Source organism: Puma concolor, chromosome E4 (genome assembly GCF_028749965.1).
Source record: "Puma concolor isolate L17-30 chromosome E4, mPumCon1.1.hap2, whole genome shotgun sequence".
Classification (NCBI taxonomy): Eukaryota; Metazoa; Chordata; class Mammalia; order Carnivora; family Felidae; genus Puma; species Puma concolor.
In genome coordinates, this window is record NC_141683.1 from 51,134,847 (window position 1) to 51,159,036 (window position 24,190).

At 41.9% G+C, this 24,190-nt stretch overlaps 1 protein-coding gene across 4 annotated transcripts in view; it reads right to left on the reverse strand.

Annotated features, from left to right (window-relative positions):
• Positions 1-24,190, reverse strand: part of BRINP2 (BMP/retinoic acid inducible neural specific 2) — a 127,272-nt gene that overhangs the window by 40,026 nt on the left and 63,056 nt on the right. The window contains exon 2 of one of the 4 annotated variants that reach the window (XM_086693498.1): positions 5,434-5,816. The exons of the other annotated variants lie outside the window; for them this stretch is intronic. Coding sequence (XP_086549624.1) covers positions 5,434-5,666 — 233 coding nt within the window. The 5' untranslated portion in view covers positions 5,667-5,816. The remainder of the gene's footprint in view (positions 1-5,433; positions 5,817-24,190) is intronic. 4 annotated transcript variants of the gene reach the window in all.

Here is a 24,190-nt window from a genome sequence, read left to right on the forward strand (position 1 = left end):
TCTTTGCAGCAAGAGGGAGAAAGAGGCGCATTTCTAGGCTCAGGGAGGATCCTGTTACAGTGGCAGAAGCAGGGAGCATTAAACAGGTGCAGAGGTGGAAAAACAGCAGGCAGAGGGAGCTGTGCCAGACCCTTCCATCTTCCTCGAACCATGCCCCATGTGGAACAGCCCTCATCTGCCCACAGCTACCCCTGTAAATCCCAAAACTGCCTTGGGAGCCCCAGCCTCCAGGTCTCTTTCTTTTCCATCTTTGGTGTACTGTGGATGCACACCAAAGGATATGCCACTAGTGTCATTGTAAGGAACTCCAAATTTACAAAGTATCCTAATAAGCAGAGCTTATTTGCATCACCAGAGTTTTTTTCTGGCTTTATGAAAATATTCCTTTAAATGTAAGACATTTCCTAGTGGATACCTGTGTTTATAAATCAGTAGCTACCTGGTCCTCAAGTCAGGAGCTATAGATTTACTTAACACTGGATTTTTATAAGCCATTGCCAGGCAAAAAAACATAAGATACTGCATTTTGGAATGGCATTAAGTGTCCCTCTAGTAGAGGATTAGATTTACAGAAATTTAATTTACACTGCAACCTTATAGAAATATGCCAGCAGTGTAGAGCCTACACATACAGAATTTGCTGTGGGTGAACTGTTTCAGGAAGATTCATCTGTAGCTTCCTCTCACTGAGGGTTCCCCAGAGCCCAGGCGCAGATGGAGAACTCTGGTGGAAACAGGACTACAGGATCTCTGAGTGAGATGGCCCCACTGAGTCCCCTGAGGCCCATTTTCTGAGTCCCAAAGATCTGCCAGAATGCCACATGGAATGGCAGGAGGGGCAGAGAGCACAGGTGGCTACAACTGGGGGTACCATTTCTCTGGGAGCATTAAGAATCCCAGGCTCAGGGGAGGAGTCAACATGGTGGAGAAGTAGGGTACCCGAAGTTCCCTTGTCCCCCAAACACAGCAGTGTTGAGGCCAGAAGACTTGGAAGTCCAGGAATATGGACTACAGAGTGACAGAAACATCTCCAGGCATCCACAGGAACAACTTGGAGGGCCATAGGTGCATGATTGAGAACTGGGAGAGATAAAACAGGTGGTGAAGGCATGGAAGGGAGGGATCCTCTTCTGTGGGGAGACCAAAAGAAAAGAAAGAGAGGCTGTGGAAGTGTAGGGATTGTACTTGGACAAATGTAGGGATTGTATTTGGACCAGGGAATGGAAAAAAATGAAGAACCAATTTCTAACTTGTTCTAGGGTTGCAAGGCTTTCTCTGTACTGGGGCCACCCTGTTTCCATGCCTGGGAAGGAGGGGAGCCAATCCCAGGCTCAGCAGCAAGCTCAGAAATGCAGTCAGAAAGAGCAATCTCCTCCCTTGAGTGCTGTGGGAAGAAGGTAGATAGCCTTCAAGGACAAAAGACCCTGCAGGAGTCTGCCAGCCAGAGGCCCTTTGTCAGCTTGCTGGGCAGAGTGGCACTTCACTGGAAATGGGGTGGGGGGAGGGGGTGCAGAGCAGGAGTGGTGGGGTTTGAATCCCAGCCTAGTGCCTGGGAAGTACTGGAGACTGTGGAGCTGGAAAAGCCAGCCTGCTTGTGCCTGCACAGCACTGTGAGGATGGCCTGAACAAAGTGATCTGGGACACTCAGTCTGGGGAGGAGAGACTGGGGTGTTGCCATTTTTCTCCCCATCACCAACAAGGTGGTGCTTCGGGGAACCAACAACAGGCCCATAGTGGAAGCAGGATCTGCCTACACCAAACCACGCCCCTCCTCCATGCCTGGTAACTGCCTATCTACTGGAGCAAGATTGACACTGACCAACCAGACAGTCCCTCCTCCAGACCAGCATAGCCACTGGTTCCAAAGGACCATCAGATACCCATCCAGTGGTTTTGCATTTTCTGATTTTATTCTTGCTCAATTCTTATTATATATATATATATATGATGTATATATATGTATACATATACATACATACACATACATGTGTATATATACACACACACACACATTTTTTTTCCTTCCTTTGCTACCTCTTATTTTTCCCTACTCTTTTCTCGTTGTTGGTTTAAGCAGACATTTTTAATCTATTCTTTCTACACGTCTTTTGTATCTCCTTCTTTATTTTCCTCTCTGTCTCTCTCTCGATTAATCCATATAATTTCTCTGATTCTCTACCTGGTCAATTTTTTTCTCTCTTTTCTTTTTCCCCACCCCTGTCATTTTTGTCTTTGTATGTAATAAGGCTTCTTCCACCACCTCCCTTTTATAATTTTTTCCAGGGTTACTTCAATGAACAAATCAAAGCACACCTGGTGGACAGTCCAAACCACCACTATGAGTAGGGAGATAAAACAACCAGAGTCACAACAACAGAGAGCATGCAACACACTCCAAAAACACCTCCTTAAGGGCCAGACCCTGGATAGGGTATGACCCCTTTTTAGGATAGTAGTACTAAATATGCAGGATATATAACAAGCTATTAAAACACATAAAGGACAGAAAACTAGCCAAAATGATGAAATAGAAGAATTCTCAAAAGAAATTCCAGGAAGAAATGATAGCTAGAAAATTGCTCAAAACAGATATAAACAATATATGTGGTAAAGAATTGAGAGTAATAGTCATAAGATTAATAGCTGGGCTTGAAAAAAGCATAGAAGACAGCAGAGAATCTATTGCTACAAGAGATCAAGGAACTAAGAAATACCACAATGAATTAAGAAATGTTGTAAATGAGGTGCAAAATAAACTAGATGCAGTGACAGCAAGGATGGAGGAAGCAGAGTGGAGAATAAGTGAAACAGAAGATAAAATTATGGAAAATGGTGAAGCCAAGAAAAAGAGAGATAAGAAAATACTGGGCCATAAGGGGAAAATTAAAGAACTGATTCAATGAAAGGTAATAATATCTGTATCATAGGAGTTCCAGAATAAGGGAGAGAAAAAGGCAGAAGGTTTACTTGAACAAATTATAGCTGAGAACGTCCCTAATCTGGGGAAGGAAGAAGACATCCAATCCAAGAAACACAGACAACTACCTTCAGATTCAATAAGAATACGTCTTCTCTACAACATATCATAGTGAAATTAGCAAAATACAAAGATAAAGAGAGAATTCTGAAAGCATCTAGTAGCAGGCCTGTCCACTGAAACTTGGCAGGCTAAAAGGGAGTGGCAGGAAATATTCAATGTGCTGAATATTAAAAATATGCAGCCAAGAATCCTTTATCCAACAAGGCTGTCATTTAGAATAGAAGGAGAGATAAAGACTTTCCCAGAAAAACAAAAACTGAAGAAGTTCATCACCACTAAACCAGACCTGCAAGAGATCCTAAGGAGGACTCTGTGAGTGGAATGCTGCAAAGACTACAAAGGACCAGAGACATCACCAGAAGCATGAAACCTGCAGATACACAATGACATTAAATACATATCTTTCAATAATAACTCTGAAAGTAAATGGACTAAATACCCCAATTAAAAGACACAGGGTAACAGAATGGATCTAAAGCAAGATCCATCTATATGCTGTCTACAAGATTCTCATTCTACACCTGAGGACACCTTCACATTGAAAGTAAGGGGATGGAGAACCAGCTATCATGCTACTACAAGTCAAAAGAAAGCTGGAGTAGCCATACTTATATAAGACAAATGAGATTTTAAACTAAAGGCTGTAACAAGAGATGAAGAAGGGTATTATATCATAATCATGGGGTCTATCTATCAAGAACAGCTAACAATTGTGAATGTTTATGCCCCCTATGCCCCCAACTTGAGGAACCAAATATATAAATCAATCACAAATATAAGCAGTCTTGTTAATAAGAATATGGTAATTGCAGGGGACTTTAATACTCCCCTTACAACAATGGCAGAAAATCAATAAAGAAACTGGACCAGATGGACTTGACAGATATATTCGGAACTTTTCATCCAAAAGCAGCAGAATACACATTCTTCTTGAGTGCACATGGAACATTCTCCAAGATAGATCACATACTGGGTCACAAAACAGTCCTCAATAAATATAAAATAACTGAGATCATACCATGCATATTTTCAGATCACAATGACATCAATCAGAAGGAAAAATTTGGAAAGCCTCCAAATGCATGGAGGTTAAAGAACATCCTACCAAAGAATGAATGCACCAACCAGGCAATTAAAGAAGAAATTTAAAAATATATGGAAGCAAATTAAAATGAAAACATGACATTCCAAACCCTATGGGATGCAGCAAAGGCAGTCCTAAGGGGAAAATACATTGCAATCCAGGCCTATCTCAAGAAACAAGAAAAATCCCCAATACAAAACCTAACCATACACCTAAAGGAACTGGAAGCAGAACAGCAAAGAAACCCCAAAGCCAGCAGAAGAAAAGAAATAATAAATATTAAATCAGGAATAAACAACTGGAATTAAAAAAAAGAAACACCAGAACATATCAATGAATCTAAGAGCTGGTTTTTTGGAAAAATAAACAAAATTGATAAACCCCAAGCTAGAATTCTTAAAAAGAAAACAGAGATTACCCAAATAGATAAAATCACGAATGGAAAGATCCCAACCAACACCACAGAAATACAAACAATTATTAGAGAATACTATGAAAAATTATATGCCAACCAACTGGACAACCTGGAAGAAATGGGAAAATTCCTAGACACCACACACTACCAAAACTCAAACAAGAATAGAAAATTTGAACAAACCCATAACCAGTGAAGAAATTGAATCAGTTACCAAAAATCTCACAACAAATAACAGTCCTGTGCCAGATGGCTTTCCTGGGGAATTCTACCAGACATTTAAAGCAAAGTTAATACCTATTCTTCTCAAGCTGTTCCAAAAAAATAGACACAGAAAGAAAGCTTCCAGACTCATTCTATAAAGACACCATTACCTTTATTCCAAAACCAGACAGAGACCCTACTAAAAAGGAGAATTACAGGCCAATACCCCTGATGAACATGAATGCAAAAATTCTCAACAAGGGGAGGAGCCAAGATGGTGGAACAGCATGGAAGTTTTTTTGTGTCTGAGGTCCATGAAATACAGCCAGACCAACACTAAACCATCCTGCACACTTAGGAAACAGATCTCAGGATTAACATAACAATCTGCACAACCTGAACCACAGAATTCAGCGGGTACATGGCGCAGAGGTGAACTGGGGGAGAGAGAACCGCGGAGGGCAGGGAGCCACTTCTGTGTGCAGACAGAGGACAGAGATGGGGGGTGGGGGTGGAGGGACGGAGAATACGGAAAAAGCGCTCCCCCCAAAAAAGCAGCTGGAGAGAAAGTGAAAGTGGTAATAGTCGCAGGGACTGAACTAAAAAGGGAGAAAGGAGGAAGGAGAGGGTTTAATTCCATTAAGACTATAAACAGGGTAGCACAGAGGTTGAAACTCTGCAGCTCCATACCTGGCGGAGCTCTGGCGAGAAGGGTGAATCCCCAGGAGCAGAGTGGAGTCCAGGGTCTTCAGGCCACAAGGGAAGAGCCGGTTCCCCTGCCGAGAGGACATCTGATAGAGGCTGTGTGACTTCCCCAAAGACAAAGGCGCCAGTGGACCCAGGAGAACAACCACATTCACTGGTGCTGGAACAAGGTCGCTGGGGGTGAAGCCTGGTGACAGATGTGTGTTGTGATTTGCCATAATCCCTGAAATGCTGCTGCTACACTATCTTGTGAACTTCCCTTGGGGTGGGCTGGCACCCGGCCTCAGTCTCTGGGCCTCGGCAGCAGCATGGTCCCACGAACGTTCCTGGATGCGGCTGGCACCCGGCCATCGATAAGTGAGACCCTCCTGCAGAGGAGCAGAATGGGTCAAAGCCGCAGTCCCTCAGAAATAAGGGGTTGGGAAACACAGCCACATCTGAGATAAAACTCAGGAGGGAGGTGCTGCCTGGGGCTTGGTCATGGACAGTGTAAAAGCAAACAGTGGATGGAAGCTTAAGACAAGGGACAGGTGCACAATTGCTGATCGGGGAGAACAGAGTTCCAATACTAGAGACTGGGTAGCTGGGGGACACCATTTTCACAGCTCCCACACATGCGCATACACACCTACAAGCGCCACAACAACCCACCCCAGTAAGCTAAGCAGCGCCATCTAGTGGAGAATGGAGCCATTACACTAAGTCCTGCCCAACTGAGTCAACCTCACTCTTCAGGAACACAAGTCTCTCCAGCTGCTTAGTATATGGACTATAAAGCGCTTCATAGTTTGACTTCTAGGGGAAAACGAAAGAATTTCTGTCATATTTCAGTCTGTTTGCTGGTGCATCTATTCAATTTTGGTTTTTTTTTTTTCATCTCTTTTCTTTTTCTTAAATACAGAATGAGAAAAAATCACGTTTTATTTTCAATTTTTATTAAAAATATTTTTCTTTAATTTTTTTACTTCTGTGTAAATTTTTTTTTCAAATTCTCTTTTACTTCCATCAGTTCATTTTATTCTACTTCAGTGTATTCATTTTTTCAAATTTTCAAACAATTCCCTTTTTTTCTTTTCCCTTTTTTCTCTAATCTATCAAGCCTCTTTAAACACCCAGACCAGGGGCGCCTGGGTGGCGCAGTCGGTTAAGCGTCTGACTTCAGCCAGGTCACAATCTCGCAGTCCGGGAGTTCGAGCCCCGCGTTAGGCTCTGGGCTGATGGCTCAGAGCCTGGAGCCTGTTTCTGATTCTGTGTCTCCCTCTCTCTCTGCCCCTCCCCCGTTCATGCTCTGTCTCTCTCTGTCCCAAAAATAAATAAACGTTGAAAAAAAAATTAAAAAAAAAAAAAGAAAAAAAATTAAAAAAAAAAATAATAAAATAAAAATAAACACCCAGACCAAAACACACCTAGGATCTAGCATAATTTATTCGATTTTTGTGTGTGTGTGTTTGCTTTTAATTTTTTGATTTTAATATTTTTCTTTAATTTTAATTTTTTTACCTCATTAATTCCTTTACTTCCTTCAAAATGATGCCCCAAAGGAAAGAGCAGGAAGTAATGACAGCCAGGGATTTAACCAACATAGATAATAGATAATAATAGATAGATAACCAACATAGAGAATAATACTAGCTGGAGTTGAAAATAGATTAGAATCCCTTTCTATGGAGATACAAGAAGTAAAAGCTAGTCAGGATGAAATAAAAAACATTACAACTGAGCCTTGATCTCAAATGGATGCCACAGCAGCAAGGAAGGATGAGGCAGAACAGAGAATCAGCGATATAGAGGACAAACTTATACAGAATAATGAAGCAGAAAAAAAGAGAGAGACTAAGGCAAAAGAGCACGATTTAAGAATTAGAGAAATCAGGGGCGCCTGGGTGGCGCAGTCGGTTAAGCGTCCGACTTCAGCCAGGTCACGATCTCGCGGTCCGTGAGTTCGAGCCCCGCGTCGGGCTCTAGGCTGATGGCTTAGAGCCTGGAGCCTGTTTCCGATTCTGTGTCTCCCTCTCTCTCTGCCCCTCCCCCGTTCATGCTCTGTCTCTCTCTGTCCCAAAAATAAATAAACGTGAAAAAAAAAATTTAAAAAAAAAAGAATTAGAGAAATCAGTGACTCATTAAAAAGGAACAACATCAGAATCACAGGTGTCCCAGAAGAGGAAAAGAGATAAATAGGGGTAGAAGGGTTAAGTGAGCAAATCACAGTGGAAAATTTTCCTAACCTGGGAAAACACATAGACATCAAAATCCAGGAAGCACAGAGGACTCCCATTAGATTCAACAAAAACAGACCATCAACAAGGCATATCGTAGTCAAATTCACAAAATACTCAGGAAAGAAAAGAATCATGAAAGCAGCAAGGGGGAAAAAAGTCCTTAACCTACAAGAGAAGACAGATCAGGTTTGCAGCAGACCTATCCACAGAAACTTGGCAGACCAGAAAGGAGTGGCAGGATATATTCAACGTGCTGAATCAGAAAAATATGCATCCAAGAATTCTTTATCCAGCAAGGCTGTCATTCAAAATAGAAGAAGAGAGAAAGTTTCCCAGACAAACAAAAATTAAAGGAGACAGTGACCACTAAACCAGCCCTGTAAGAAATTTTAAGGGGGACTCTCTGAGGGGAGAAAAGATGAAAAAACAAAAACAAAAAATAAATAAAGACCAAAAGCAACAAAGACTATAAAGGACCAGAAACTCCCAACTCTACAAGCAACATAATGGCAGTAAATTCATATCTTTCAGTACTCACTCTAAATGTCAATGGACTCAATGCTCCAATCAAAAGACACAGGGTAACAGAATGGATAAGAAAACAAGACCCATCTATATGCTGTTTACAAGAGACCCATTTTAGACCTAAAGACACCTTCAGATTGAAAGTAAGGGGATGGAGAACCATCTATCACGCTAATGGTCAACAAAAGAAAGCCAGAGTAGCCATTCTTTCTTTATTATTATTTTTTTAATGTTTATTTTTGAGAAACAGAGAGAGATCGAGCACGAGTGGGGAAGGAGCAAAGAGAAAGGAAGACACAAAATCTGAAGCAGGCTCCAGGGTCTGAGCTGTCAGCACAGAGCCCAAAGTGGGGCTCAAACTCATGAACTGTGAGATCATGACCTGAGCTGAAGGTGGCGCTTAACCAACTGAGCCACCCAGGCACCCCTGGAGTAGCCATTCTTATATCAGACAATCTAGACTATAAAATAAAGACTGTATAAATAGATGAAGAAGGACATTATATCATAAATAAGGGGTCTATCCATCAAGAAGACCTAACAATTGTAAACATTTATGCGCCAAATGTGGAAGAACCCAAATATATAAATCAATTAATCACAAACATAAAGAAACCCACTGATAATAATATCATAATACTAGGGGACTTCAATACCCTACTTACAACAATGGACAGATCATCTAATAAAAAAATCAACAAGGAAACAATGGCTTTGAATGACCCACTGGACCAGATGTACTTAACAGATATATTCAGAGCATTTCATCCTAAAGCAGTGGAATATACATTCTTCAGTGCACATGGAACGTTCTCCAGAATAGACCACCTACTGGGGCACAAATCAGCTCTCAATAAGTACAAAAAGATCAAGATCATACCATGCATATTTTCAGACCACAACGCTATGGAATTTGAAATCCACCACAAGAAAAAAATTTGGAAAGTAACAAATACTTGGAGACTAAAGAACATCCTATTAAAGAAGTAATGGGCTAACCAAGAAGTTAAAAAGGAAATTAAAAAGTTCATGGAAGCCAATGAAAATGATAACACCACAACCCAAAACTTCTGGGATGCAGGAAAGGCAGTCTTAAGAGGAAAGTATATAGAAATCCAGGACTTCCTAAAGAAGGAAGAAAGATCTCAGATACACAGCCTAACCTTACACCTTAAAGAGCTGGAAAAAGAACAGCAAATGCAACCCAAAACCAGTAGAAGACAGGAAATAATAAAGATCAGAGCAGATATTAATGCTACTGAAACAAACAAACAAACAAAAACCCAGTAGAACAGACCAATGAAACCAGAAGCTGGTTCTTTGAAAGAATTAACAAAATTGATAAACCACTAGCCACTTTGATCAAAAAGAAAAAGGACCCAAATAAATAAAATCAAGAATGAAAGAGGAAAGATCACAATCAACACAACAGAAATAAAAACAATAATAAGAGAATATTATGAGCAATTATACACCAATAAGATGGGCAATCTGGAAGAAATGGACAAATTCCTGGAAACATAAACTACCAAAACTGAAACAGGAAGAAACAGAAAATGTGAATAGATCCAAAACCAGTAAAGAAATTGAATTAGTAATCAAAAATGTCCCAGAAAACAAGAGTCCAGGGCCAGATGGCTTTCCAGGGGAATTCTACCAAACATTTAAGGAAGAGTTAAACCTATTCTCTTGAAGCTGTTTCAAAAAATAGAAATGGAAGGAAAACTTCCAGTCTCTTTTTATGAAGCCAGCATTACCTTCATTCCAAAACCAGACAGAGATCCCACTAAAAGGAGAACTATAGACCAATTTCCCTGCTGAACATGGATGCAAAAATCCTCAACAAGATATTAGCCAACCGGACCCAACAATACATTAAAAAAATGATTCACCACAACGAAGTGGGATTTGCACCTGGGATGCAGGGCTGGTTTAATACCCACAAAACAATCAATGTGATTCATCATATCAATAAAAGAGAGGACAAGAACCATACAATTCTCTCAATAGATGCAGAAAAAGCATTTGACAAAATACAGCATCCTTTCTTGATAAAAACCCTCAAGAAAGTAGGGATAGAAGGATCATACCCCAAGATCATAAAAGCCATATATGAAAGACCCAACACTAATATCATCCTCATTGGGAAAAACTAAGAGCTTTCCCCCTAAGGTCAGGAAAAAGAGAGGGATATCCACTTTTGCCTCTGTTATTCAACATAGTATTGGATTGCCTTTGCAATCAGACAACACAAAGAAATAAAAGGCATCCAAATTGGCCAGGAGGAGGTCAAACTTTCACTCTTCGCAGATGACATGATACTGTATATGGAAAACCCAAAAGATTCCACCAAAAACATGCTAGAACTGATTCATGATTTCAGCAAAGTTGCAGGATATAAAATCAATGCACAGAAATCAGCTGCATTCTTATACACCAACAATGAAGCAACAAAAAGAGAAATCAAGGAATCAATCCCATTTACAATTGAACCAAAAACCATAAAATACCTAGGAATAAATCTAACCAAAGAGGTGAAAAATCTATACACTGTAAACTATAGAAAGCTTATGAAAGAAATTGAAGAAGACACAAAAAAATGGAAAAATATCCCATGCTCCTGGATAGGAAGAACAAATATTGTTAAAATGTCAATACTACCCAAAGCAATCTACATATTCAATGCAATCCCTATCAAAACAACACCATCATTCTTCACAGGGCTAGAACAAATAATCCTAAAATTTGTATGGAACCAGAAAAGACCCCAAATAGCCAAAGCAATCTTGAAAAAGAAAACCAAAGCAGGAGGCATCACAATCCTGGACTTCAAGCTATACTACAAAGCTGTAATCATCAAGACAGTATGGTACTGGCACAAAAACAGATGCTCAGATCAATGGAACAGAATAGAGAACCCATAAATAGACCCACAAACGTATGGCCAACTAATCTCTGACAAAGCAGGAAAGAATATCCAATGGAATAAAGACAGTCTCTTCGGCAAGTGGTGCTGGGAAAACTGGACAGTGACATGCAGAAGAATGAACCTGGACCACTTTCTTACACCACACACAAAAATAAACTCAAAGTGGATGAAAGACCTAAAGGTAAGACAGGAAGCCATCAAGATCCTCAAGAAGAAAGCAGGCAAAAACCTCTTTGATCGTGGCCACAACAATTTCTTACTCAACATGTCTCCGGAGGCAAGGGAAACAAAAGCAAAAATGAATTATTGGGACCTCATCCTGCACGGTGAAGGAAACAATCAGCAAAACTAAAAGTCAGCTGATGGGATGGAAGAAGATATTTACAAACGACATATCAGATAAAGGGTTATTATCCAAAATTTATAAAGAACTGATCAAACTCAACACCCAAAAAACAAATAATCCAGTGAAGAAATGGGCAAAAGACATGAATAGACACTTCTCCAAAGAAGACATCCAGATGGCCAACTGACACATGAAAAAATGCTCAACTTCACTCATCATCCGGGAAATACAAATCAAAACCACAATGAGATACCACCTCACATCTGTCAGAATGGCTAACACTAACAACTCAGGCAACAAGAGATGTTGGAGAGGATGTGGAGAAAGAGGATCTCTTTTGCGCTGCTGGTGGGAATGCAAACTGGTGCAGCCACTCTGGAAAACAGTATGGAGGTTCCTCAAAAAATTAAAATTAGAACTATCCTACAACCCAGCAATTTCACTGCTAGGTATTTATCCAAAGGATACAGGTATGCTGTTTTGAAGGGGTACATGCACCCCAATGTTTATAGCAGCACTATCAACAATAGCCAAAGTATGGAAAGAGCCCAAATGTCCATTGATGTATGAATGGATAAAGAAGATGTGGTGTGTGTATGTATGTATGTGTGTATATTCAGTATTCCATACTGAAAAGTATGGAAATGTATATTACACACATACATACATACAATGGAGTATTACTCGGCAATCGAAAAGAATGAAATCTTGCCATTTGCACCTATGTGGATGGAACTAGAGGGTATTAGGCTAAGTGAAATCAGTCAGTCAGAGAAAGACAAATATCATATGACTTCACTCATATGAGGACTTTAAGATACAAAACACATGAACATAAGGGAAGGGAAGCAAAAATAATATAAAAACAGGGAGGGGGACAAAACATAAGAGACTCTTAAATATGGAGAACAAACAGAGGGTTACTGGAGAGGGTGGGAGAGGGGATGGACTAAATGGGTAAGGGGAATTAAGGAATCTACTCCTGAAATCATTGTTGCACTATATGCTAACTAATTTGGATGTAAATTTAAAAAAATAAAAAAAAATCCTCAACAAGATACTAGCAAATCAAACTCAGCAGTATATTAAAAGAGTTACTCACCATGATCAGGTGGGATTCATTCCTGGGCTACAGGGCTGGTTCAATATTCATAAATCAATCAATGTGATTCATCACATTAATAAAAGAAAGGATAAGAACCATATGATCCTGTCAATAGATGCAGAAAAAGCATTTGACAAAATGCAGCATCCTTTCTTAATAAAATACCTCAAGATGTCAGTATAGAAGGAACATACCTTAACATCAAAAAAGCCATATATGAAAAGTCCAGTTAATATCATCTTCAATGGGGAAAAACAGAACTTTCCCCCTGAGATCAGGAACATGACAGGGATATCCACTCTCACCACTGTTGTTTAACATAGCGTTGGAAGTCCTAGCCTCAGCAATCAGACAACAAAATGAAATAAAAGGCATCCAAAGTGGGGCAAAGAAGAAGTCAAACATTCACTTTTCGCAGATGACATGATACTCTATATGGAAAACCTGAAAGACTCCACCAAAAAGCTGCTAGAATGGACACATTGCATTTAGCAAAGTTGCAGGATACAAAATCAATTACAGAAATCAGTTGCATTTCTATACACCAACAATGAAGCAACAGAAAGAGAAATCAAGAAATCAATCCCATTTACAATTGCACCAAGAACCATAAAATACCTAGGAATAAACCTAACCGAAGATGGAAAAGATCCGTATGCTGAAAAGTATGGAAAACTTATGAAAGAAATTGAAGACACAAAGAAATGGAAAAACATTCCATGCTCATGGATTGGAAGAACAAATACTGTTAAAATGTCAATACCACCCAAAGCATTCTACACATTCAATGCAATCCCAATCAAAATTGCACCAGCATTCTTCGCAGAGCTAGAACAAACCTAAAATTTGCATGGAACCACAAAATATCCCAAATAGTCAAAGTAATGTAGAAAATCAAAGCAGGAGGCATCACAATCACAGACTTCATCCTCTACGACAAAGCTGTAATCATGAAGACAGTATGGTATTGTCACAAAAACAGACACAAAGACCAAAGGAAAAGAATAGAGAACGCAGAATTGGACCCACAAATGTATGACCAACCAACTACTCTTTGACAAAGCAGGAAAGAGTATCCAATGGAATAAAGACAGTCTTTTCAGCAAATGGTGCTGGGAGAACTGGACAGCAACATGCAGAAGAATGAAACTGGACCACTTTCTTATACCATACACACAAAAAACTCAAAATAGATAAAAGACCTAAATGTGAGACAGAAAAACATCACAACCCTAGAGGAGAAAACAGGCAACAACCTCTTTGACTCAGCTGCAGCAACTTCTTACTTGATACATCTCTGAAGGCAAGGGAAATAAAAGCAAAAATGAACTATTGGGACCTCATCAAGACAAAAAGCTTCTGCACTGCAAAGGAAACAATCAACAAAACTAAAAGGCTACTGATGGAATGGGAGAAGATATTTGCAAATGACATATGGTATAAGGGTTAGTATCCAAAATCTATAATGAACTTACCGAACTCAACACCCGAAAAACAAATAACCCAGTGAAGACATGGGCAAAAGACATGAATAGACACTTTCCCAAAGAAGACATCCAGATGGCCAACAGACACATGAAAAGATGCTCAACGTTATTTATCATCACGGAAACACAATTCAAAACCACACTGAGATACCACATCACACCAGTCAGAATGGCTAACATTAACAACTCAGGAAACAACAGATGTTGGCGAGGATGTGGAGAAATGGGAACCCTCTCGCACTGTTGGTGGAAATGCAAACTGGTGCAGCCACTCTGGAACAGTGTTGAGGTTCTACAAAAAATTTAAAATAGAACTACCCTATGACCCAGCAATAGCACTAGTAGGAATTTATCCAAAGGATAAAGGAGAGCTGATTCAGAAGGGCATATGCACCCCAGTGTTTATAGCACCACTATCAACAATAGCCAAATTATGGAAAGAGCCAAATGTCCACCAACTGATGAATTGATAAAGAAGATGTGGTGTATATACACAATGGAATACTAATCGGAGGTGAAAAAGAATGAAACCTTGCCGTTTGCAACAATGTGGATGGAAATGGAGGGTATTATGCTAAGTGAAATAAATCAGTCAGAGAAAGACAGATAGCCTATGTTTTCACTCATATGTGGAATTTGAGAAAGTTAACAGAATACCATGGGGTAAGGGAAGGGGAAAACAGTTTTAAACAGAGAGGGAGGCAAACCATAATAGATTCTTAAATACAGAGAACAAACTAAGGGTTGATGGTGGGGGGGTGAGGGTAGGAGAAAGGGGAAAATGGGTGATGGGCACTGAGGAGGGCACTTGTTGGGATGAGCACTGGGTGTTGTATGTAAGCAATGAATCATGGGAATCTACTCCTAAAGCCAAGAGCATACTGTATACACTGTATGTTAGCTAATTTGACAATAAATTATATTAAAAAGTAATAATAGGCGCCGCTGAGTGGCTCAGTTGGTTAAGCTTCTGGCTTCAGATAAGGTCATGATCTCATGGTTCGTGAGTTCAAGCCCTGCGTTGGGCTCTGTGCTGACAGCTGAGAGCCTGGAGCCTGCTTCGGAGCCTGTCTCCTTCTCTCTCTGCCCCTCCCCTGCTCATGCTCTGATTCTCTCTCTAAAATAAATATTAAAAAATTTATATTAAAAAATAATAAATAAATAAATAAATAAATGTTTAAAAAAAAGAATCCCAGGCTAAAATTATGCATTTGATTCAATAATACTTAATAGTTAGATCTTCTATTGTATGGCTTGAGTTCTGGCTCTTCCTCTTACCAGATGCATGACATCCTGTAAAACGTAGTGTCTTCATCTGTAATATATGTATACCGATAGCATCTCCCTTGTAGGTTTCTCATTAGGATAGTTGTACTATATATATATATATATATATATATATATATATATATATAGCTATATATATAATTCTATAGTTATTATTTATTAACATTAATATTTAATAATAGAATATTTTGCTTTCTTTCCAAAATTAAATAGAACTTTTGCCCAATGTCTGCACTCTCAGAACAACCTCTTTTCTTTGCCCCCTACCCACCTAATCCCATGGGGAAATCGGGGAGGTTGGTATGAGCCGGCTATCCTATGGTTCACACTCATCACTGTGTGGTCGATGCCCTGAGATCTCTGCTCACAAACAGTTCTTGTCCCTCAGTCACCTATGCCCTCCAGTCGACAGTCCCTCTGAGAGCTTCCCCCTTCTCACCGTCAGCTCTTGCGGAGCTCCACCAGAACTGGCCCATCTACAATATCCAGCGATGCCTCCTCCAGTGGCTTTGCTTAGGATTGGGCAGATCAGTCCAGCCAAGGTCACCAGCGGGCTCCAGTTGGCTCTACTTTGAGTCAGGGATGGATGGTGGGGATAGGAACCCTGCCTCTGACTCGGGTCCAGACCTTCATCTCTCACCCAGCTTGATGGTAATAAATGTGTTCTACTTGCCCTCAGCACCTTGTGAGTACACTCACCTGCTTCTAATCCTGGAAGAGGTGGAGGATTGGTGTGGGAACCACACTCCCCACACGCAGCACCCTGTGCCGCTTCAGAGACCCCACCTCCAGCCACCTGCTCCGGTGAATCTTCCTTGAGGGCAGAGCCCCCTGAGGCCTGGGCCACGTCTCTTTCATCGCTGTGTCCCCAGCACTTGTGGAGTGGCCAGAATACTCACATGCTCAGGAAATATGTGCTGAATGAATAAATGCCCTGCCACGTGCCATTCACTGTTCTAAGCAACACGGGACTGAAATAATTTTCTTGTGGGAGATGTGGGAAGCCCTGAGGTAGGATAAATGTGGCAGAAGCGGAATAAAGAAAAAAAATGAGAATCCCTGACCCAGAAAAAGCTCTTCTCTTGAGGAGAAAAAATAAAAAAAGAAAAAGAAAAGGAAAAGACCACATGACGAGCCAGTGTCCCTGTCTGCCAGCATCTGTGTCGTGATGGTTTCTAGATGAAGCCTACCTCACTCATACACACGGCTCTAAGCAGCAATTCATTCATGAATAAAATTAATTATTTCTCGAAGCAAAAATTAATCCTCTTTTTCTCTGCCCGACTGACTCAAGATCTCACTACTAAATCTCCTCTGAAAACAAAACTGATCTTGCTTTTCTCCCCTTGGCCATCCTGGATTTTTCCCTTCATTTCTTGCACATATTTATTTTTACATTTTCTCTTCGCAGACCATCTTTGTAATCTTGTTTCAAGCCAGGGTGGACAACCTGGGTATAGCCCTCAAAGACATAAAAACATTTGGGACGAGAGTCGTTTTGCCCTTGGGGAAACTGGAATTGGCATCCCGAGAATTCATTCTGACACAGCATCTATGGGCCAAATCTGTCCATCAATCATCGAGAATGTACTAAATGTCTTCTTCTCCCCAGCATGAAATGCCACCTTCTAACATGTTCTCCAGTGTGTGGACTGTCATTCAAACTGGACCACTGAACTCCTAGAAATCAGCAGAACCCTGGTTTCTCTCTTTTGTAGCCTGCCATCATACCCAGAATCACGTTTTGCCCAAAGGAGACTCTCCGTAAATACTTGTAAGAGGACCGAGTGAGCAAATACGCAGTGTGGTAAACTTAACCTGAATTTGATTTTTTTAAGCATAAATGATGCAGGATTTTCAGATGAACCAGTAGCTTTACTGGGCCTTAAAGCACTGCTTACCATTTTTTCACCAGGGGAACATTCACATCCCTTTTTTCCAAGGTAGAAATGGAAGGAATTGCATTTGGCTCTACCTTCTCTGGATACACAATTACTTCTACTTCATTTTTACCCGTCTCTAATACATGAGTAATCCGTGCCCCTCCAGGTGCGAGTGTTTTGAAATTGAACCCTGGAAGAAGCCAGTGCCTAAGAGGCCCTTTTGGTATTTTGGAGGGACAAGTCACGGCAGAAATAACATAGTGTCACAGAGCAGGTGAAGGAGAGACACAGTCACATGCTTCTTGACATCTACATTAAATACCTGGGCCTGGCTGCCTAGTTTCTAAACCACAATTTGTGCTCCCAGGACGTTGGCTACACTGCTCCCGTGCCCACCACAGCATTCCCCCAGCTCTCCACCTGGACAGTTTCCTCTCATTCATCAGAGTTTGGTCTATACTTTCCCTTTGATTCCAGCTTTCCTTGACCTTTCTGTGCAGGGTTCTCCAAACGTATTTATCTGTAAGTTCCATCAGATCAAGAACTGTGTCCTTCCTTGTCATGGTGTATGATCGCAATCTTGTAGAAGCACAAGCACAGAGTCGGCCCTCAAAAATACTGATTGAATTTTGCTCTGTGTAATGCTCTTAAATTGCAATTATTTATGTGCTGTTTCTTCTTGCTCCAAGAGAGCAGAACACTTTCTCATTCAGTTATTTCTACACAATGGAAGCTTCGTATATGTCTGTGGCATTGTGTAGTACGTTTCCACATCACAGTCCGAGACAGGACCCTGCCATCTGAGGATGAGGCTATGCAACACCCGATTCGGGGGCCTTCCAGACATTTCGGGAAGGAAATTCCTTGGGTGAGGAAAAGGCTCATTCCTTAATCTGGGTCCACAGCCCAGATTAGATCCTATATGTCAGAAGTGCTGTACCTTTAGCTAGCACCAAACTCTTGGTTAAAGTAAATTCTAAATGTTTTGTTCTGTCCCTTTCCTGACGCCTCACCTGTGAACAGAAAAATAGCACCTGTTACCAGATCTAGAGGCTCATCGTTGCCACCTTGCCTCTAATTTTGCTCTAATTTGTGTGTCTTTTTCTAGTTTGTAGACCATTCATTTCTCTCCTTCCATCACAGCTCCCTTGTCAAAATATAGATCCAGTGAGAAGTTGAGAGATCAACCAGTTCACTTGGGTGAGGCCCTCTCTCCAGAAGAGCTCCCCTTCTTCCTGCCTGTCCCATCCACCTGAGAAGCACGGCCTCCCTCGTGGTGCCCTGAAGCTGCATGATAACACAGCCCGTCTCTACCTCAGTTGCTGTAATGAACGCCTCGGAAATCACTGGGATTTACCCAGGCAGCCTGAGGTTGCCTTTGGTTGCCGTTTATTTATGTGGATTGTGATCTCTTAATTGGAGATGGTGCCTCTCACAGGGTTCGCTGTTTATCCAAATCAGTATTTGTTAGTCCGTGAGACGTGGTCCGGATGATAAATCAGCTCTGGAGCTCCTCCTGTGTGATTGCTTCCACAGCTGCTTTCCGATTCCTCACCTCTCCATCTCCCGGGAGGCACCCACAGGCTGCTTCTAGGCCCTCCAGCCTTTTCTGCTTTTCAACTTTTCTCCCAGCTGCTGGATCTATTCTTACACGTTCATGGGCCTTGGCACTAATAATTCCTGAACTTAACCTCCCTTGACTACTATTCTGTTTCATTTGTAACATCTCCAGTAAATACTAACGCATCGTGGGGGATGCTGCCTCACCACGGAGGCTTCTGTCCTTCTCCACCCTGCTCAGTCCTGCTCTTCTCTCTACCTCCCAAGCTCTTAGTGCAATCAGATATGGTACTTCTCAAGCTTTCATGTCATACTGTTCGTCTGGGGCTCTTGTTAAAATGCATATTCTGATTCTGTAGGTCTGGGGTGAGGCCCAGGATCCCGTACTGTTTACAAGCTCTCACGTTATCACAGATGCTGCAGGTGCACCAGGCACGCTTGGAGCAGCACGGATCAAACATTTGATTGTTCCTGTTTCTCACTTCCCTCACATGTGAGCTATTGCCAAATCTTATTTTTCATCCTGATGAATTGCACAAAGATTGTCTTTTCTTAGGGTTATTGCTCTGGTGTCTACTGAAAAGTTCTTTGCCTTCACTGCCCTAACTCACCACATCATCCGGTTCTGTCCCTGCTTGCCCCGTTGGATATTTCCAGATGCACCTGCTAAAAATGCATTCCTGCCTCAATGCTACCTACCTTTGGATATCACTCCCCTCTCTCGTTTTCCAGCTTTGTTCTACTTTGGTTCTCAAATCTGCAAAATTTGCCCAGAATATGATGAAAGTATAATATCCTTTTTGTCAATGATGACACCTATTTAATTTCTTTCTTTTTTGTTTGTTTGTTCATTTTCCTCCCCAAAGGCTTCTAATGTAGCCCCAGACCCTTCCTTCCTAAACAAGCAGCAGATAGAAACGGAGGCAATAATGACTAAGATCAATAATTTGGAATTATACCTAGTTTTGCCTTCCTCCCAACCACCATATTATGCTCATTGTTCTGTATGATTTCTAACTTTTCTCTCTTAATTTTAATTTATTCTTTCCGAGTTTCAAGCGTTTCATCATAGTGGCTTGGATTTTTTCCAATCCCATGATTATCTCTCTATTAAAGCTTTAATACAAAAAGAAATAAAAAAAAAAACCAGACTGCTCATTACTTTGATTTGTAGCAAGGGGAGAATGGAACATTACCGCTAGAGTGTTTCGAGAAACCATATTTACATTTGCATCAGCTCAATTTAGGTGCCTGATTAGGTTGCGTGGTATAATGAAGATGCACTTACCAGTCAGAGGGAAGTGGCATGGGCTAGAGTAATGGGCAGGAGACCTGATGTCAGGAGCCCTGGGTGCTATTTCTGGCTGTGACCTTGAACAAGTCCATCTCACTGCTTTGGACCCTAACAGCCCCCATCTGCCTCACAGGGCTGCTGTGAGAGGTGGAGCACTTATGTGTATTTCTAGTGGGGGCTATGGAGTCAAGCAAGGGAGGGGGCATGGCGGTCACAGATGGAATTAGAGATAAGAGCTCTGCTCCTCTCGCTCTTATGACTAGCCTGTTAAGGGACAGAGTCTGAGAAATGGGCTGATTGCTCAGATCTTGATCTAACAGGGCTGGAGGACACGGGGAGAGGTTGATTAATGGCATTTAAAAGCTTGCCCCAAGTTGGGTATCATGGCCAAGCCCATTCTGTTATTTAGGAAGGCTTGACAAGAGTGCCTATTGTCTTTCTTCTCATAACAGTGCCATGCCGAGATTGCTCGTTTTGTCCCTCGGGACAAGAAGTTGGCAGTGACTGGCTTCTGTAGGATGTCCTGAGGAAGGCCTGCTCAGTTAACAAGCCCTGACTGTAGGAGAAAGATTTTTACCTGTGGGGACCAGTGAGTGTGCGCCCCAGAGATGATTCATTCATCCTTTGGTTGGTTTCCTCTCCCAAAGAGAGAGAGATTGAAGGATAAAGGTTAATATGCTTTTTCCCCCCTCCTCGTCATATAGTCTGTTGAATGTGGACAGACTTCAGCAGACATTATCACAAAGCACCCATGGCTCTTACCTCATTACCATTCTTTCATTGGCTAAATATTTGTTGAGGACAATCTAATAATAGGGAATATTCATTAAATACTGTTCTAGGTGCTTAACATCAATTAACTAACTTAATTTTCACATCAATCTTTTAGGCAGACAACTATTATTGTCCTGGTTTTATAAATAAGGACATTGGGGAACAAAGCAATTATACAGTTTCCCCAACAACAGACAGCTAGGAAGCTGCAGCTCCAGGATTAGAACCCGGGTCATCTGGCTCCAGAACTTTCACTCTGAAGCATCTATGCCTACATGAATACAAACTTGAAACAGACAGGGCAACAATCTCCAGGGGCCCACGGTTAGAGGCCAAAGCTATTCTAGAACAATCAGGCATCTTCTCAAAGGGAGAGCACACTCTGATATCCACGTAAGAATAGATGGGATTCAGAGCTTAATATTAGAAACTTGCTTTTTGCCAGTTATGATCTGTTTACACACAAGAGAAGGAGGGCCTCTCTCTCATTGTGTGAGAGAGCTTCACGGCCTCTGCACCAAACATTCTAGCCGCACTGGGAGGTCTTCTTCTTCCCACACCACAGTTCATCTCCTTTCTTCTACGGAAGGCACATGTGGATACCATTTGATTTCCACCTCCTGAAAACTTTCTTCAAGAAACAAATAAAACACTAATGCCATTTGAAACCCAGGATTTCACCACAGAACTGATGTTTCCTGTAAGCATTTTCTCTCTCTGCCCTTCTAGACAAAATGCCCTTCAGGTCACTGGGGACGACCCTCAATGTGTATTTTACCAGTTTTCTGCGACCACTTTAGTCAAAGTAAGCAACATCTTGAGTTTGCCAGAGAGAATTGCCACTGGAGACAAAAGAGGAAGGGATCAAAATGAATTCCCACAGGAGTAATGTAGATCCCTACAACAGTATCCATGGATCCACCATCTTGCTTAATAACTAAAGGCAAAACTCCCAGAATGCTCCTGGAGCAGCCGTGTGTGACCATTCTCTCTTCGCCCCACCAGAGGGTCACCCATCAGAATGCCGCATTCCTGTCAGAATGACTGGTTACTGTTTCCCCAAGTACAGGTTCATGTGCAATAACTGACCCCAGAGAAACAGAATGGCACAGTGTAAGAGCTTGTCACATTAAGTGATCAGAAAACCATTGCCAGCTGATAGAACGGTTGATGGTGCAGAAGTGATTACAGACACTCCCCATGGGCCAGCTCGGAGCTCCCGCCCAAGCATCCAGCGGCTGCCAGGCTTGGGGCTGGGACTCAATGAGAAGAAAAATCTACTCAGGGAGAAGTGATAGTTTATTCACTCCAGTTTCTATAGCCCTTTGAAGTGGATGGTGGTGTTGGGATTCCCAGCCTAACATTTCACTTCCAATATACTTAAAAAAAAAAAAAAAAAAAAAAAAGTGCTTCTAAAAGATTGGGATGAACTGAAAAGTCTAAGGTAAATTAAATCTTGTTTTCCTGGACTGGAGGGATTTGCTGCTTAAATACATTCTAGGGTGAATCTTCTCTCTCTCTCTCTCTCTCTCTCTCTCTCTCTCTCTCTCTCTCTCCCCCCGTCTCTGAGGATGGGAAAAAAAATTCTTTAATAAAGAGAATCATTATTCTGAATTTACTTTATAGAAAATTTGTGGGGAGGTGCATATGTTCAGTTTCTTGTACATTTACTGAAAGTCAAGTCAAACTCTTCTGCCCATTTACCTTCACCTGAGCCGGCGTTAACTCTGCCTCTCCCAGAATGGCGGCATTCTGCCTCAGTGGCCCCAGCAAATTTCTTCCGTAGTCTTTAGAGGATGGCGTGGACCAGAGCCACTGAAGCAGACTGTGAACTGCAATCCCGTCCAAGACCAGACCGGATCCAAGCACGATGGAAGAAAGAGAAAGGGTCTGAAAGGAGAGCTGGGTGGGTTGCTCCTGAGAGCGGACTTTCTCTCTCTGTACCAGCCCCTCAAATGCCTGATCTTGTCCCTTCCCCTGCATCCACGTGTGGGAACCCAGGAGAACAGCTTCTATAAATGGCTGCTCTTACCATTTGGGAACCTTCCAGGGATGAATACCCTGAAACCTTATTTCTGAGACCTTATACTAGCCTACACAGACTGCATGGTTATCGCAGAAACTTTAAAAAACTCCCAGAAACAGAAAAATGTCTCTAAATATACTGTAAGAACCCAGATTCTGGAGTCTGGCTACAAGGAAGCTAATCCTGGCTCCACCCTTACTAGCTGTGTGCCCTTCCTCAAGTTCCTTAACTTCTCTGGACCTCAATGAGCTCATTTGTAAAAAGCGGATAATAACTGTCCTTCCAACGTAGGACTGTTGTAAGGATTGAATGAACTCGTGTGCAGAAGCCATGAAAAGTGCACGATCTAGCAAGGGGGCCGAAAATTTCAGTATGTTCATGTGACTAGAAATGCACGTGCCAAACGGTTAACAATAGCAACCTCTAGTTGCTAAAAGGAACAAGGGACGTTCTGGTTTTATTTCTTTTTGTGCTTGTTCCTATTTTCTCTCTTTCTGTTGCATTAGAAACTAATTTGTAATTGGAAAAATAGATGTCTTTGATAAAAGAAAAAACTTTCAGCAAAGCTCCCAGGGCTGTCTGAAGGCCACGGGCAAGGTGAAGAGGACAAAAGAGCGGTGACAACAGGGTGAGTGGGCAGAGGGATGAAGGGGAAGTTTTTATTCAGAGATGCACTCGTGGGAGCCCTGAGGCTGGCTGGGTCACCCAAGGTGAGGATTTTGAGAACCCTTCTATTTTTGACATGCTTGGTCCAGCAGCCAGGTTCATCCCTCATCAGATGAGCCCGGCCAGCCTCATGGCTGACTTTCAGCTCCGACGCTCCCCACGATGGGCCTAAAGGGCCAAGAAGACATAGCCCTTGTCCACGCACAAGGCCAGCCGTGGCTGTGGTGGGGACAAGGGTGAGGGCAGACTTGCCCCCTGACCTGGAAGATCTCCCCTGACCTCGAAGGCAGGAGCTGGAGCTGCCCTTCCTTCATTTGCATGTCTAGGTAATTACAACTCATGAAAGTATCTAACCCATTAGTTAAAACCCGGCCCCAGCATTTGACTCTGACCTCCTGCGGCAGCACGGGCCACACGCTGACTCCATGCTGCCTGGTTTGTCCTCAATTTATAAGCAGCACAGCCTATAAATAGAAACCCTTTTGCTCAGTTCCCCAGGAGGCATCAGCAGGTTTTCCAGCTTGTATGTGTTTTCTTCTTTCTTTTTTTAAAAACCAACATGGGAGGCTTATTTTCCCTGCCGGCTGCTCCCCCGCCCTCTCCCCCAGTTCAGTCTGGGGGCACGGGGAGCTGGCACAGCA